The sequence below is a fragment of the Danio rerio genome, chromosome 2 (genome assembly GCF_052040795.2).
Source record: "Danio rerio strain M-AB ecotype USA chromosome 2, GRCz13ab, whole genome shotgun sequence".
Lineage (NCBI taxonomy): Eukaryota > Metazoa > Chordata > Actinopteri > Cypriniformes > Danionidae > Danio > Danio rerio.
In genome coordinates this window covers 16,267,030-16,284,139 of record NC_141022.1, presented here as the reverse complement: position 1 = coordinate 16,284,139, position 17,110 = coordinate 16,267,030, and the positions used below count along the sequence as shown (strand labels likewise).

At 39.7% G+C, this 17,110-nt stretch overlaps 2 protein-coding genes across 5 annotated transcripts in view; one reads left to right on the top strand and one right to left on the bottom strand.

Annotated features, from left to right (window-relative positions):
• Positions 1–2,478: 2,478 nt before the first annotated feature.
• Positions 2,479–17,110, top strand: part of dynlt5 (dynein light chain Tctex-type family member 5) — a 65,011-nt gene continuing 50,379 nt past the window's right edge. The window contains exons 1-3 of one of the 3 annotated variants that reach the window (XM_087239268.1): positions 2,479–2,507; positions 2,642–2,788; positions 2,857–2,948. In XM_087239268.1, the coding sequence (XP_087095394.1) occupies positions 2,688–2,788; positions 2,857–2,948 (193 nt within the window). In that variant the 5' untranslated portion in view covers positions 2,479–2,507; positions 2,642–2,687. 3 annotated transcript variants of the gene reach the window in all.
• Positions 6,556–12,300, bottom strand: LOC141377915 (retrovirus-related Pol polyprotein from transposon 17.6-like). Of its 2 annotated transcripts, XM_087240573.1 has the most exons (3): positions 11,176–12,300; positions 9,736–9,896; positions 6,556–9,659 (listed from the first exon to the last, which is right to left on the bottom strand). In XM_087240573.1, the coding sequence occupies exon 3, from the start codon at positions 9,509–9,511 to the stop codon at positions 7,697–7,699; it is 1,815 nt and encodes a 604-aa protein (XP_087096699.1). In that variant the 5' UTR covers positions 9,512–9,659; positions 9,736–9,896; positions 11,176–12,300; the 3' UTR covers positions 6,556–7,696. The 2 variants fall into 2 exon arrangements, with proteins under 2 accessions (XP_087096699.1, XP_087096698.1); XM_087240572.1 differs by having other exon boundaries at positions 6,556–9,896; positions 11,176–11,890.

Genomic DNA, 17,110 nt, shown 5'->3' with positions numbered 1-17,110 from the left:
TCCCCGCTCCCTCCCCACGCACCTCCTCCCCTCGCACCTCTGGACTCTGACACACACACACACACACACTCATCTGCACTGGTCACTTTATGCAGACACATATACTACCTCCCAATATATCACTGTCACTTTATCACAATTATCATGTTTACAAGTTCTTTTTGCACTATACTGTTTTTTATCTGCACAACTCTGGTTTACTTTGCACTCATTGCTATATGCCCTTAATGTCACTGTATTGTTTACAATTTTTTTATTACATATGTATATTTCTTAGACCACATTTATGTGCAATGTATATACTGTAAATTTTTTAAATTTTCTTTTTTTTTTTTTTTTTCTTAAACTCTACTATTTTTTATATATATATTTTATATTAATGTTAAGCACCTTGGGTCTGAGAGTAACGCAATTTCGATTCTCTGTATGTCTTGTACATGTGGCTGAATTGACAATAAAGCTGACTTTGACTTTGACTTAAAAAATATTTAAAAAACTTCTCATCACACATTAAAAGTGTATTTACAATGTAAAAGTTCATGCTCTTTTAATATACAAATTCAGTTTATTTATTTTCTACTAAGCTCTTTAGCAAATTAATATTAAATTTTAGAGTGTGACAGGTGTACAATTCACCATACAATTAATTTATTTCATTGACAAATTTATAATTATTATATATTGTGGAATAATTGGTTAAACTAGATACAAAAATTATCTTACAATGTTTGACTGCCATAATTTATTTCATTTTGAAATAAAAGCTATATATTAAGATGTGGTGGAATTGACATGTTCAGTTCAAAAAGGAAAAAATGTTTTTCTTCTTATCTGTGTAGTCTCTTCTTGTCTATATAAATCTAATAGTTTAAACTTATTAGGCTATGTTTTATTTAAACTTTTTTTTTTTTACATAATTGAAGAATGGCCCATTGGACTTTTTACCCAGTGGTCAGTAAGCAAATATTTTTTTTAATTATACATTGATGGATAAGTAACCGCAGGGGAATTCCTGACAAAGCATGTGTTTGTGAAATGTATTATCCTCCTTACCTCTTAAATTTGATTTAATTAGTGTCCTGGAACAACACCCCCCCCCCCCCCCCCCATCCCCTCCTGCTTCATGTTCTAATTTTAACAGAGGGAGTGATTCGTTTGTGAATGAATCTCCGTTATAAACAACTCGTTCACTTAGCCGTACGTTACTAGCACTGCAGCATCTTGTCATATTTCTTTTTCAGTTTTCTTTTTTTTTTTTCAACAAAACTAGCACAAGCCTAGTATTTAGTGCAAGTTGGTGCTACTTTGCTTCAAGGTGAATGCAACTGTATTATCATCAATACTTGTTTAGCAAGTAATACTTGTTTACTTTGTGTTTGTTTTCTTTGATTGCTTGTTACTACACTCCTACGCAGCGCAAAAGTCCAGCATCTTCACACCATAGATATATACATTGGACCATAGATATATTGTTGTCTATTGGACGGAATGCGTCAATAGCGCCGCCATCTTGCTACAGGGTAGCGCTCCTTTGAAATGAATGCGGGACCAAGGTACAGTGAAGGACTGTGGCCATTCAAAGCCAGAGATATACACATATATCTATGATCGGGAGTTTTCCTGGATGTTAGTATGTAATTTCTTTTTATAATTACGAAAATTATAATTTACATCACTTTTCTACATTGATGGATCGGTGACCGCACGGGCATTCCTGACAAAAAGCTTGTGTTTGTGTGTACAGAAATGTACTATTCACCTTCCCTGTTAAATTTGATCTAATCATGTCCTGAAACACACCTCCTCTCCTGCTTTCACTTCTCATAATGACGGAGGGAGCGATTCGTTTGTGAATGAATCACCCAAACGACGCTTTCACTAACGTTAACCGACAATAATACAAGTATCTGGCAGCGCAGCATCTCGTTGTCATATTTCTTTTGCATTGTTTGCTGATTTTATACAACAAAACTAGCATAAGCCAAGTGTTTAGTGCGAGTTGGAGCTGCTTTATCGTATGGTGAATGAGTAAGTGACTGTTATCATCAATGACGTTGCCTGATTAGCACAAAAGTTCAGAACATACAAAAACAGAAAAAAAAAACTTAATATTACCTACGAAATGTTCTGCCTTTGTGCTTTGTTTTCTTTGTTTGCTCGTTACTACACCCGTAGACAGCGCTAAAGTCCCGCATCTTCACTGTCTTGACTAGTGCAGTTGAATGACATTTGTCCTGGGAGCACTGTACCAATGTGGCGACGCTATTGACGCATGCTCAGGGTCCCTATGCGATATTTAGTGTAAATATCCATGTCTTCACACGGGCACACTGTGTTGACTAGTGCGGTTGAATAACATTTGTCCTGGGAGCACTGTACAAATGTGGCGGCGCTATTGACGCATGATCAGGTTCCGTATGTGGTCATTCCGTCACATGTTGTCATGGCAACGTTTAACAACAAGTCTGTGACGGTAGTGAGAATTTCCGGTTTGTGGAGACGATGCAGTAAGTTTTTCGCAGGATAAAATTGTTATACGTGTTTTTAACTTTACATTACAGTGTGTTTATTAAAAAATAAACCCATTCCAGTGCATTTATTAAATAGGAAATGAAAATATCTTTTTTATTATGTGTTTCAGATTTTTGTAGAATTGAAGATAGAGTTCTGTCGATTTCTCAGAAAAAATGTCTGATTTAGCAAAAGAGAAAGCACGTCTCCTGAAGAAGCGTGGAAGTTTGTCTTCTCTAGGCAGTCATGAAGTCAGAGCTATTGGCAAAACTAAAGAGTGAGTACTAATTCCTTCGTATAGCAAATCCCATAGTAGTATAAACGTCATTTGCTTTTTGTCTGTAGCTCTATTAGCACTTTGTCCTACATGGAAGAGCATGGACATCATGATGATATCCAACGGCCTACAGTACAGATGGAGAACACCTATCGCATCAGTGAGTCTCTTTTCTTTATGTTTTCTTTATGTCTCTTTGTTTCCTCGTTTACTTTTAAATTATATTTTAATTGGAAATATTGTTTTACAATAAATGAACGAAATGTTTTTATTATCACTGAAAAACAGCACACACATCAACTAAGTGCTTGATGAGGTACTAATATTATTAATGATTTCAAACAAAAAAATAAATAAATAGACCACACTGTTGGCTGGTTAATAGTGGCTGTTGTAGGGCACCACCTTCTCCCTGATCCACTATTTTTAAAAATATATCAAAAAAATAAAACTCACTTAATAAATTATGTGAAAACATACAATATGAAATGTCTGCTGAATGTCTGTATCAACTGATATTAAGCAGAGAGTCTACTAATACACAAATAGACCATTAAAATAAAGTGTTACCAAATACTGCAATGCTGCTCTGCGTGAACACAGAAGTAAAATAGACAATGTTCACATTTCCAGGTTTCTAAGTAGGAGAACTCATCATAGTTGGGAAAACTTAGAATGCAGTGAAAGGGAGAATACAACAAAAAACATTTTACAATCTTATTTGCTCAAATAGTTAAAAGGAAAATGTCCACGATGAAGTTCAGTAAAAGGAAGAAATAATGTGTGAGACTAATGATGGCAGCCAGAGAAGAGAATAATGTCAAATTTACTGTCCTGTCCTGTCCTATAGACGCTAATCTGATTAATGTTAACTCTACATCTACCTATCAGGCACCCATAGAGTTAATGTGTTTGTGTAAAACATATACAAATAAAATGGACCGGATGCTTTTTAAAATGATTGACTGTGAATGAGAGCAAAACTGAAGAGCCTTTTAAGTAATTTGAGAGACGTTTACAAGGACGTCTGTAATCTAGTTTTTTGCCTTAATAGACAATAATATAATTAAGGTGTTTTCGTGAAATGCTTTCATGTAAGAGTTTCTAGCTTAATCTCACGAGGAAACGTACGTTTTTTTACGTTTTGGCAGTTTAGTGGCTAATTCGTATGAATTCGTACGAGTTCAGTTATAAAACAAATGCACTAAATCATACTAAATAGTATGAATTAGATCTTACAAATTCATACAAATTAGCCACTAAATCAAAAAGTTACGAATTGCCGTGAGATTTCGTTGGAGTTTCATGTCATTTTGGGGCATTTTACTTGCAGTTTGGCAGTTTCACTTTCACTCATGAACATTTGATTCATGCTCCTATGACAAACTGGGGTATTAGACGCAAATAAGAAGTAAGGACTGGTGGAAGAGTGTTATGGAATTTGATAACGTACGCCAAATGGAAAGAAAAAAAAAACTTCCGCATTTCGATATGTCCGCATCTGCGTTTTTGACGGAAAATATGGCAAAAAATCCTACATGGCATAGTTTGATTGCGGTGTTTACTTCAATAATGCCATTAAGATATGCATACTACATATCTTAATTGCATTTTTGTTTTGTTTAATTATGACTTTAGTTACATTAAAGTAATCAAAAATCCCTGTTTACATGGTGACTCTTAATTAAAATATTGTCTTAATTGTATTAAAAATATGTAAAAATTATATAAAAATATGAAAGTAGTAGTGTTAGTGATGGGTCGTTCTTGAACAATTTGTTCATTTTGAACAAATCTTTAAATATGACTCGAGAACTACGAGTCCTCTCAGTAAGTGATTTGTTCATTCTCGCGTGCACACATTTGTGCAGGTGGTTTTGTTTATTTTTCAAGTCTTTTGAGTCATTCATCACGTGAAAGACTAATGCCAATAATATGCATTTAGAGCCAGAAAAAGATTTGATCCATTTATCACTCAAGTTCTCTATCGGGTTTGAATCATTTGTTTATCACGGAAAGGCAGAAGCCAGTCATATATGTTTAGAGCCGGAAAAAGATTTGATTCGTTCATCTCTCGAGTCTTCGGTTTGAGTCATTCGTTTTTCTTACTTGACTTGACACTACAGCAGAATTGGCTGTAGAATTTAGTAAATGGATCCAGATCCTTTTTAGAGACGGGTGCATCATCATAATTAATTATTATATTATTATTAATAATAATATCATTATATTATTATTATGTGCATTTCTGATCTTAAACTGTAGCTCCAACGTACACTGCAATGAGAACCTCGGTCAGTAATACTTATGTAAAACTGGATTATTGTTGTATCATGGATCATATATGAGACTTTTCATAAAATTATCAAACAATGTGTACCTAAAAAGCATTTTTTTTTTCAAGTAAATGAAACCATGCTTTTAAAAAATATATTTTGTTTGTCTATTCACTTCCTTGCTATCAGAAAACAAACACTAGGCTAGACTATATAAGTTAATCAAACTCTACAATTACAAGTGATTTGTAATTTGTTCATTTTTACCCCATTTTTTATTCAACAATGTTTTTCTATGCAGGCTTTATGTATTGGTCTAATATTTGTATAAAAAAAAGATTGCATTTACATTTACTTATTTAGCAGAATCTTTTATACTGCGACCAACAAGTAATGACAAAAGAAGCACTTCAAATCATCAGAATTCAGAAAGAAGAATCAGCCCATCCAAAGTTTGGGAGCTTGTGTTTTTGAATGGTAACATACCTTAAGCAAAGTCCAACAAGTTAAGCCACAAAGTGTTGTTTTAAAGATTTAAAATTATATTTATTTAAAAAAAGCCAAGCTTGTGTTATTTTAATATTCTATGGTCAATTTGTTAAGCTCATTAGACTCTGTGGCTTTTTAATTTTTATATTTATTTATTTTTCATTTATATTGCTCATAAAAAATCCATTGGGAATAGTTGCCCTATTTGATATTAAGCTTTTATGACACAAACGCGTTATTTAATTTTAAGCTTACTTGTTTTATTTACTAAAAAGCCTAGCTTGATGTGCACTATTTTGTTTTCCTTTTGTTTTATTATTGTGATTTTAAAGTAATCTCTTATAAAGCTTTTCTGGTAAAATAAATAAATAAATGAATAAATAATAATAATAATGAAACAATAAACAACAATTAAATGGTGTTTATAGTGTTTCTAATACCTGCAGCATCATATGTTACAAAACAGTTTGATGAAGTGATTTATTCATTTGCGAATGCGCATGTTGTGTAGTGCGGGAGAAGATTAGTTAATTTTTCGAGTTTTTTATCAGGTTTGAGTCTTTTGTTCATTAGTGAAAGACTAAAGCCTAGCCAATCGCATGCATTTAGAACCAGAAAAGGATTTAATCCGAGTCCACGGTTGAGTAGTTCATTCAACATATGCATTTAGAGCTGGAAAGAGATTTGATCTGTTCTTTTTTCGAGTCCTCGGGTTTGAGTCATCTCTATTTAAATGCTGTCACGTGATTAACAAATGACTTAAAAACCAGAAGACTCGAAAGGTGAACTAATCATCGCTCCTATCGGCTCAGACTGTGTACATCAGTTAAGGTCATATGTGACTGTAAGTGTGAGGGTGACGTGAACGATCCACTCAAATTTAAAGACATGAAGAAGTGAGCTGAGCAGGTAAACAATGAATTATTATGTTCTCTTTCTTATAGCATTATATTTATGACTTTGTAGTGTGATCAACCTTTGGGCTAGTTGTATATGTGTTTGCGACGGCCCGCGACCCACAAACTCACTACTGCCACCTGCTGTGGCACCCTGTGAGCTTCGAGCGGTGATAGTGCGCACTACAGAGTGGTGCGTGTCAGAATGGTTCCCGTGCCGCCGTGAGTAATTATGTAATGGACCCGGAATGGGTTCACTACCAGGTGTGGGATGCCCAACACCAGCAAAAAAAAAAATAATAATAATAATAAAGAGTTCTCAAAAATGATGGCCTTATCCCAGAAGTGTAAAAAAGATGGTTTATTTACAAGGATAACGCAAAACAGTCCAGTGCAGATAAATGTACAGTGACCTATTTCCCAAAAGGTATGTACAAAAAAAAAACAAAGTAACAACTCAATAAAACAAAAACAAAATACGATATATACAACACAAAACAATATATCTACAATATATATGAGAGAAATCTATGTCACACAGACAATAGATTAATAAAGGGAATTGCTTACGGTTCTGCCACAACACGCTCGCTAGCCAGGTAAACTGACCCCGTTTCTTAGTCTGCCGTCTCCTTTTAAAGGCTAGACTCCGCCCCCTTTTTGGAGCATACCATAAACAGGTAAATTCAGGTAAACGTCTACATCACACCATTAAACATTTAAATGTGGCATCTCTAAATATAAAAGCACACAGCTACTAATAATATCTGACATACATACATACATAAAACAACCAACAATCAGAGGTTTAATGACATATATCGCTCCTCTACAACGCTGGCTGTACCCTACAAACACAAACAATTGGTACGGTTGGCGCTTCTGTGATTGGTGCTGCCATGGCGCGGCCGGTGACGTCATAAGCCGGCGCCATTCGCTCGCTCGGTTTGGCCGGCACAACACTGAAGACCAACTTTCCCGGACAAATGACGAAACAAAAACACAAAGACACGAACACAAAGGTGTGTGTAAATGTATGCTTAATGTTAACCTGCGGGAAAATGGAGATATGGAATGGATGACTGGATGCGTGCGAGATGACAGGGCCCTTTGTCACTAGCAGCATACTGAGAGGAAAAGGAGAGGTGAGTAGACATATGTATGTGCGTATGTATGTGCGTGTCTGGGAGCGTCTGTGGGTGTGTGTGAACCAGTGCGGTCGCCAGAGATAAAGGGAAGAAGCCCGACTACTTCACAGTATCCTCCCCCTCTCCATGCCGCGCACTGTCTGGGAACCTTGACAGGTAGTCGGCTACAAGATTACTCCTCCCAGGGCAATGACTGATCTTAAATTGAAAGGGCTGCAGAGATAGGTACCACCGAGTTACTCGAGCATTGTGGTCTTTCATTGAGTTGATCCACGTCAGTGCCCGATGGTCTGTCTGTAAGTCAAACTCCCGCCCCAGGAGGTAGTATTTCAGGGATTCTAGGGACCACTTTATCGCCAGACACTCCTTCTCCACTGTAGAGTAACGCGTTTCCCTGGGCAACAGCTTCCTACTCAGGAATACCACAGGTCGCTCTCGTCCAGCTGGTCCTTGGGCCAGTACTGCACCTATCCCTCTCTCCGATGCGTCTACTTGTACAAGGAATCTTTGAGAGAAATCCGGACTCTTCAGCACAGGTTGTGCACACAGTCTCTCTCTCAATACTGTCCAGGCCTGCTCACAGGCTTCAGTCCAAATGACTGGGTTCTTTGTACCTTTGTGGAGTAAATCAGTCAAAGGTGCTGCAATTGCTGCGAAATCAGGGATGAAGCGACGATACCAGCCCAGTAGTCCTAGAAAGGATCGAACCTCTTTCTTGGTCCTAGGTCGTTGGCTTTTCTTGATCGCTTCGACTTTATCTACCTGCGGCCTGAGTCCACCATTGCCCAGTATATAGCCCAGATAATTAGTCTCACCTCGTCCCCATTCACATTTCACCACATTTAAGGACAGGCCCGCTGCTTGTATCTTCTCCAGGGTCTGTCTTAAGTGCTTTAAATGATCCTCCCACGTGTGACTGTAGATCACTACGTCGTCTAGGTAAGCAGCTGCGTATTCCTCACAACCCTGGAGAACTTGGTCCATCAGGCGTTGGAAGGTAGCAGGTGCCCCATGTAATCCAAAGGGAAGTACCGTGAACTGGTATAGCCCAACAGGTGTTCTGAAGGCAGTCAGGGCTTTAGATGAGTGATGGAGGGGCACCTGCCAATAACCTTTACACAAATCCAGTGTGGTTATGAAGCGGGCCTGCCCTATTCTCTCCAGTAAGTCATCTATTCTAGGCATCGGGTAAGCATCAAACTTCGACTGTGAATTTAATTTCCTGAAGTCCACACAGATCCTCAGTGATCCATCTTTCTTCGGCACGATCACAATAGGACTGCTCCACTCCGATGATGATGGTTCTATCACCTCAAGTTGTTTCATCGTCTCGATTTCTTCCTTCAGTGGCTTTAGCAGTTTCTCTGGTATACGGTATGGTCTTTGCCTTGATGGTGTAGGGTCTGTTAAGTGGATGGTATGTTGAGTTACCTCTGTCCTGCCTGGTCTCTCCTGGAACAGCAAAGGGTACTTGCTTAGTAGCTCTTGTAACTCCTTTTTCTTGTTTTCCTCCAGATGATTCAGCTTCAGTTCTGCAGCTTCTCTCGGAGTAACCATTTCTTCAGCAGGTTCTTCATCCTCCTCCTTGACTTCTCTCACCATCAATGTCTTCTCTGGTTCCTTTCTCTCTTTCCACTCCTTTAGCAGGTTCACGTGGTAAATTTGTCGAGTCTTCTTTCTCTCAGGTTGGAGTATTTCATATGTCACTGGACCCATCTTCCTGGTGATTTCGTATGGCCCCTGCCATTTTGCTAAAAGTTTGTTCGTTGATGTAGGTAGTAATAACAGTACCTTCTGTCCAGGTTGGAACTGCCGTAGTCTGCTCTTCATATCATACCATCTCTTCTGTTTTGTCTGTGCCTCTTTTAGGTTCTCCATCGCCTGCTCCCTGTAGGTATCCAGCTTGTCTCTCATCTCCAAGATGAACTTCACAATGCTGCTGTCCTCTGCCACTGTTGGAGATTTCGTCCACGCCTTTTTAAGGATGTCCAAAGGTCCCTGGACTGGCCAGCCATACAGCAGCTCAAATGGTGCGAACCCGGTGGATGCCTGTGGCACTTCTCTGTAAGCAAACAGTAAGAATGGTAACCACTTGTTCCAGTCTTTACCTGTGTCTGAAACGAACTTCCTCAGCATACTCTTTAAGGTCCCATTGAAACGTTCAACCAATCCATCAGTCTGAGGGTGGTAAGGTGTTGTTTTCAGAGCTTTGATGCCTAGCTGCTGGTGAAACTGTGTCATTACCCGTGACATAAAGTTTGTTCCCTGGTCTGTGATGATCTCATCTGGGATTCCAACCCTAGAAAACAGTTCAGTTAGAGCTTGAACAACTTTTGATGTGGTCACTGTGCGGAGTGGGAAAGCTTCGGGGTAACGAGTGGCGTAGTCGCAAATGACTAGGATGTAGCGATGTCCGGCACTACTTCTTTCAAGTGGCCCTACTATATCCATAGCTATGCGGCGGAAGGGGGTTGAAACAATGGGAAGTGGCTGTAATGGTGCTTTGTCTCTGTGGCGCACTGCACTGGTAGTCTGACATGTGCTGCATGTGTTGCAATATGTCTGGACGTCAGTGTACATGGTTGGCCAAAAGAAACGTGTACTGATGCGTGCATATGTTTTCTGAAATGCTAGATGTCCTGCCCATGGTAGTGTGTGTGCTAGGTGTAACACAATAGAACGGACAGACATGGGTACAACCAAACGTTTAACCTCTTTGACCTGCACATACAAAACATCATCAATGATAACAAAATGTTCATCATTCATAGTCGCATTGTTTGGGTTCTCAGCTCTTTTAAACAGTTTTTTCAAAGACTCATCATTTTTTTGCAGCTCAGAAATGTTTTCTGGTATTTGCCAATTCTTAGCTTCTAAGCCGTCTAATTGTGCTTTCTTAACTGGCGCACCCAGTTTTTTTAACAGTCTTTTCTGTTTTCTAGTTTTTCTCTCACCCTTGGTTGCACCTTGCAGTAGACTATCATCCAAGTCTGGCAACGGTAGCAAACCAGTCTTAGCTTGAGCACGTGTCACAACAGTCAACACATTTTCAGTTTCATTTAGCCCTCCACAGTTCATTTTGATAGTCTTGCTACACAGTTCATTCAAAATTGGCAGATCTCGACCCAAAATCATGTCAACTGACAAATTAGTGACAACGGCTACATTCAAAAGATACATTTCATCTTGAATATGAACAAGCACTTCAGCCTTTGGATAGCTTTTAACATCCCCATGAATGCAGCATACATCTGTGGTATTTGCGTAGTCAATATTGTTTACCTGGCATGATTTAATCAGGGAAATTGAACTTCCTGTGTCTAGCAATGCTTTAAGTTGACGACCGTTCACCACCACATTCAACATATCAACACTCTGAGACATTAAATAGTCACTGTTAGCATCACCCTCACGTGGTACGTAGCACATACCCGTTAGCTTAGGCTTTCTTGCTGGGCAAACTGAGGCTTTGTGTCCATATTGACGACATGCATAACAGATCAATTTAGGTGTCAGTTCAGTCTCAAGTTCCTGTGTATGTCGGTTATCAGTATTGTGACGAATGTGTCGTGTACTACCTCTTTCAGGTTGCGTGCGCAGACCGGAGCGATGAGCATTAGCATACTGCTGGGCTAACTGTGCTGCTGCCAGTCCTGTGCTTGGCTCATGTTGTTTTACCCAGATCCTGGCTTCCGGTTTCATGACCCGTAGTAGTTGCTCCAGAATAATCTGCTCACCGATTTCCTCCACCGAATGAATGTCTGGTCGAATCCAGCGCTGATATAGATGTTTCAGGCGATAATACGTTTCTGTCGGAGACTCTCCTTCCGGCGTTGATGCTGCTCTAAAGCGCTGCCGATAGCTTTCCGCCGACACATTGAATTTCTGCAACAGAGAGTCTTTTAATTGTAAGTAATTATCAGCACTGACCTCATCCATTGCCAGATAAGCCTCCAGCGCTCGACCGGTTAATAGGGGTACCAGCCGACAGCTCCATTGCTCCTTGGGCCACTGCCATGTCTGCGCCAGACGTTCAAAGCGCCGTAGATAGTTCTCCATGTCGTCACCCATCTGAAACGGTGGCAACGGCGTTTCTGGACGGTGTGCAAACTGGGCCCGGTGATGTGATGGAAGTGCGGGTGGTGGTGGGGTAGGTGGTGGCAGCGAAGACTCCCCTGTGTTTTCTCTTTCAGGCTCTGGTGAAGGGTTGCCTGTTGGTCGTTCCGGTGCTGCCTGCACCGCCTGCTGGACCGTTACTCGCAAACCCTGCAGTTCCCGAAGAAACATCTCTTCTCTTGTCTTTTGTGCTTTGAGGAAATCCCTCATCAGACTCTCCATGCCTCCACTGGACTCCGTTGAAGGATCAAGGCTGCTGTAAGGCTCTGTAGCTTCCTCATCATCCTCCGATGACAGCCTACGCCAAGCTGCGTCCTTCACAGCGGATCGTAGCCCCGCCTTTCGACCTCTCGTTGTCCTCTTCCGGGTGGCCATCCCACTTCTGACACCAACTGCGACGGCCCGCGACCCACAAACTCACTACTGCCACCTGCTGTGGCACCCTGTGAGCTTCGAGCGGTGATAGTGCGCACTACAGAGTGGTGCGTGTCAGAATGGTTCCCGTGCCGCCGTGAGTAATTATGTAATGGACCCGGAATGGGTTCACTACCAGGTGTGGGATGCCCAACACCAGCAAAAAAAAAAAATAATAATAATAATAAAGAGTTCTCAAAAATGATGGCCTTATCCCAGAAGTGTAAAAAAGATGGTTTATTTACAAGGATAACGCAAAACAGTCCAGTGCAGATAAATGTACAGTGACCTATTTCCCAAAAGGTATGTACAAAAAAAAAACAAAGTAACAACTCAATAAAACAAAAACAAAATACGATATATACAACACAAAACAATATATCTACAATATATATGAGAGAAATCTATGTCACACAGACAATAGATTGATAAAGGGAATTGCTTACGGTTCTGCCACAACACGCTCGCTAGCCAGGTAAACTGACCCCGTTTCTTAGTCTGCCGTCTCCTTTTAAAGGCTAGACTCCGCCCCCTTTTTGGAGCATACCATAAACAGGTAAATTCAGGTAAACGTCTACATCACACCATTAAACATTTAAATGTGGCATCTCTAAATATAAAAGCACACAGCTACTAATAATATCTGACATACATACATACATAAAACAACCAACAATCAGAGGTTTAATGACATATATCGCTCCTCTACAACGCTGGCTGTACCCTACAAACACAAACAATTGGTACGGTTGGCGCTTCTGTGATTGGTGCTGCCATGGCGCGGCCGGTGACGTCATAAGCCGGCGCCATTCGCTCGCTCGGTTTGGCCGGCACAACACTGAAGACCAACTTTCCCGGACAAATGACGAAACAAAAACACAAAGACACGAACACAAAGGTGTGTGTAAATGTATGCTTAATGTTAACCTGCGGGAAAATGGAGATATGGAATGGATGACTGGATGCATGCGAGATGACAGGGCCCTTTGTCACTAGCAGCATACTGAGAGGAAAAGGAGAGGTGAGTAGACATATGTATGTGCGTATGTATGTGCGTGTCTGGGAGCGTCTGTGGGTGTGTGTGAACCAGTGCGGTCGCCAGAGATAAAGGGAAGAAGCCCGGCTACTTCACAGTGTTTGGAAGCAATTTATAACATTTTGATAATATTTCGGCAAATTAAACAAAATGACTCGAAAAAAGATCCGGGTCAGTAAAATGATCCAAACTTCTCATTGGTGTTCATGTAAACATACTCAATGTTTGACTCAACCACACTGTCAGGGCTTTGTAAATTTGGCTTTGTGAAGTGAAATTGGCCAAACTTGGTGGAACGCGTGTCTTGAAAGGTTGAAAACCCATCCTACAACACCGGTAGTCCTTTGTTTCAAATGCATCTCACAAGCTGCAGCACAAACTCAATTGTACATCTTGACATCTTTAGCTTTTAGTTTAGGTCTGCCCTTCTGCCTTTGGATGGTAGCATTTTTTTCTTATAGTTATTTGTTCTGTCTCTGGGACAAAACCTGGTACAAGAATGCTAAAGTTTTAAACAAAAGTGAAACCATCAACTTCCTTTATAATTGCAAATACAAGAGCGGCAGTTTACAGTGCATTTACTGTATGGTTAATGATTTCAGAATTTAACGCGATTTTGAAATGGATGTGTGAACTTCAATTCTATGTGGAAACTTCCACTATGGGGATTTCGTCAGAATCCAATCATCTGAAAGAGTACAAAAATGGGCCAGTGAAATGCCAATGAGTTGGCAGCATCAGCATGTAGTGTGAGCCAGGGCTTTTATCAGGCCAAGCCGGGCCAATTGCCCGGGAGGTTGAGCTGTGAGGCCAAAATCATGTCGCGTTTCCACTGTCAGACTTGTAGCTTGCAGCGCGTCATGCACACCCCGCCCCCTGAACGTCCCCCAAATCAAATGTCACACAACTTGCCCTCTTCAGAAGGAATCAGGCAGATAAAGCACACCATCGCATCATCATGAAAACATTAAAATTAAGACAACTTAAACAAAGAGTTGACACGCTACTGTACAGCATTACATTATATGTCTACACGCACATGCCTGTGTGTCCTCATTCATCATTTTCATTTACTTTTCAACCGACTGTTGGCATCATGCATCGAGTGGTTTCGTCACTAACAGAGGGACCCAGCACAGTGAGTGCACCCATCCATAATATAAAACCACAGAAATTCTCCGTTAATAACTCGGTAGAAAATGTATTTTAAAAAATCCTTGTTTAGATAGACACTGACAAACATTTAGCTCAAATGCTCCGCAGAGACCAGAAACATATTATTTTTTCCTTATAGGCTATATGACACTTATAGGTCATTCCCCTTTATTTAAGGATGTTGCATATTATTGTGTGATCTTAGGTAAAGGAATGTTTTTCAGCATTTAAGAGCAAGTAATAAAATATAGTTAATTAGTTAATATTAATTAATGCATTTATTAACATAAACAAACAATGAACAATACATTTACTACTGTATTTGTTCATGCTAGTTAATGTAAGTAAATGCAAGTACAGTAGTTCAAGTCAAAGTCAAAGTCAGCTTTATTGTCAATTCAGCCACATGTACAAGACATACAGAGAATCGAAATTGCGTTACTCTCAGACCCAAGGTGCTTAACATTAATATAAAAATATACATATAAAAAATAGTAGAGTTTAAGAAAAAAAAGAAAATTTACAGTATATACATTGCACATAAATGGGTCTAAAAAATATACATATGTAATAAAAATTGTAAACAATACAGTGACATTAAGGGCATATAGCAATGAGTGCAAAGTAAACCAGAGTTGTGCAGATAAAAAACAGTATAGTGCAAAAAGAACTTGTAAACATGATAATTGTGATAAAGTGACAGTGATATATTGGGAGGTAGTATATGTGTCTGCATAAAGTGACCAGTGCAGATGAGTGTGTGTGTGTGTGTGTGTGTGTGTGTGTGTGTGTGTGTGTGTGTGTGTGTGTGGTGTGTGTGTGTGTGTGTGTGTGTGTGTTTGTGTGTGTGTGTGTGTGTGTGTGTGTGTGTGTGTGTGTGTGTGTGTGTGTCAGAGTCCAGAGGTGCGAGGGGATGAGGTGCGTTGGGAGGGAGCGGGGAGCAGAGCTGGGAGAGAGTTCAGCTTCCTGACAGCCTGATGGATGAAGCTGTCTTTCAGTCTGTTGGTCCTGGCCTGGAGACTGCGCAGTCTCCTCCCTGATGGCAGCAGACTGAAGAAGCTGTGCATTGGGTGGGTGGCATCTGCTGTTATGCAGAGGGCTTTACGGGTAAGACGTGTGCTGTAAATGTCCTGAAGGGAGGGGAGAGAGACACCAATGATCTTCTCATCTGTTCTCACTATGCGTTGAAGTGTTTTCCTGCAGGATGCATTGCAGGTTCCAAACCACACAGTGATGCAGCTGGTCAGGATGCTCTCAATAGTGCCTCTGTAGAAGGTGTACATGATTGGGGCTGGTGCTCTTGCTCTTTTGAGTTTGCGGAGGAAGTAGAGACGCTGCTGTGATTTTTTGGCCAGTGCAGTGGAGTTTTTAGTCCAGGAGAGATCCTCAGTGATGTGTACACCCAGGAACTTGGTGCTGCTTACATGCTCCACAGTCGCACCGTTGATGGTCAGGGGAGCATGGAGAGTGTGCTCTTTCCTGAAGTCAACAACAATCTCTTTCGTCTTCTCCACATTCAAAAAGGGATTGTTGTCTCTGCACCACTCGGCCAGACGGCTCACCTCACTTCTGTAGTTTTCCTCATCGCTTTTGTTGATGAGACCCACCACTGTTGTGTCATCCGCAAACTTGATGAACAGATTGGAGTTGTGTGATGGTGCACAGTCATGAGTGAGCAGGGTGAAGAGGATAGGGCTCAGACCACATCCCTGAGGGGCCCCAGTGTTTAAAGTGATGGTGCTGGATGTGTTACTGCCGGCCCGTACTGCCGGCCCGTATGGCCCGTAGTTCATTGTTAGTTCATATTAACTCAAGGTGCATCAACTAATGTTAACAAGCATGGACTTGGATGTTAATAATGCATTAGTAAATGTTCAATTATGATTAATAAATTATGTACATGTGTTGTTCATGATTAGTTCATGTTAGTAAAAGCATTAACTAATTAACCTTATTGTAAAGTGTTACCAATATAGCCTATATTTCGTTGCGCTCAGCTTTTCTCTAATAAAGCTCTTCATCTCAACACTTGTTTGAAGACACAACACATTTTGTATTTGCAGTTTTCCCCAATGCGTTTGTAAAGAGGCTTTGCGCAAGAGTGGATGACAAAAAAAAGGTTGGCTAGTTTCTGCTTTCACTCACCCAAAAAATGCTCTGTTTGCACAATTTGATTAATATCATCGTATCCAAATACTTTACAAATAATATTTTAAACCTTCGCCGGTGTTTATTGTTTTTAGAAAATATGTAAAATCTTTATTTTTCAGATAGGCCTTTGTAAAATGAAAGTTTAATATGGGTTTAAAATGGTTTAATTTATGTATTGTATATACCTTTATTGTTATATCTATAGCTTTTGTTTGTTTTATATTGTTTTATATTTATATTAATCTTTAAATTATTTCAGTATAGTTTAGGCTATTTTATCAAGACATGACATTATTGTTTTGAGCCTATTAAAATGGAAACGTAATTTGTTAAGTTTTATGTCTTTCTGTTGTATTTATATTGTGTAATATCTTTTAGTCTCACATTCACATACAGGCATCTAAACGCACACAAACACACCTTTTAAACTTGACAAAAACTCGACAACATTTACTGGCTGCTGTGTCTTTAATATGGTGTAAAGATTATTATGCAATATTGAAATATCAAGGAGGACGCAGCAAAGAAAGTAAATTCTAAATTAAAACTTCATTATATTATGCAACAGCCTTAGATTTAAAAGGGAAACATAAGGGCAATCATATGCAAAAAGACCCATAGCCTATAAGGCTAGATGTTTT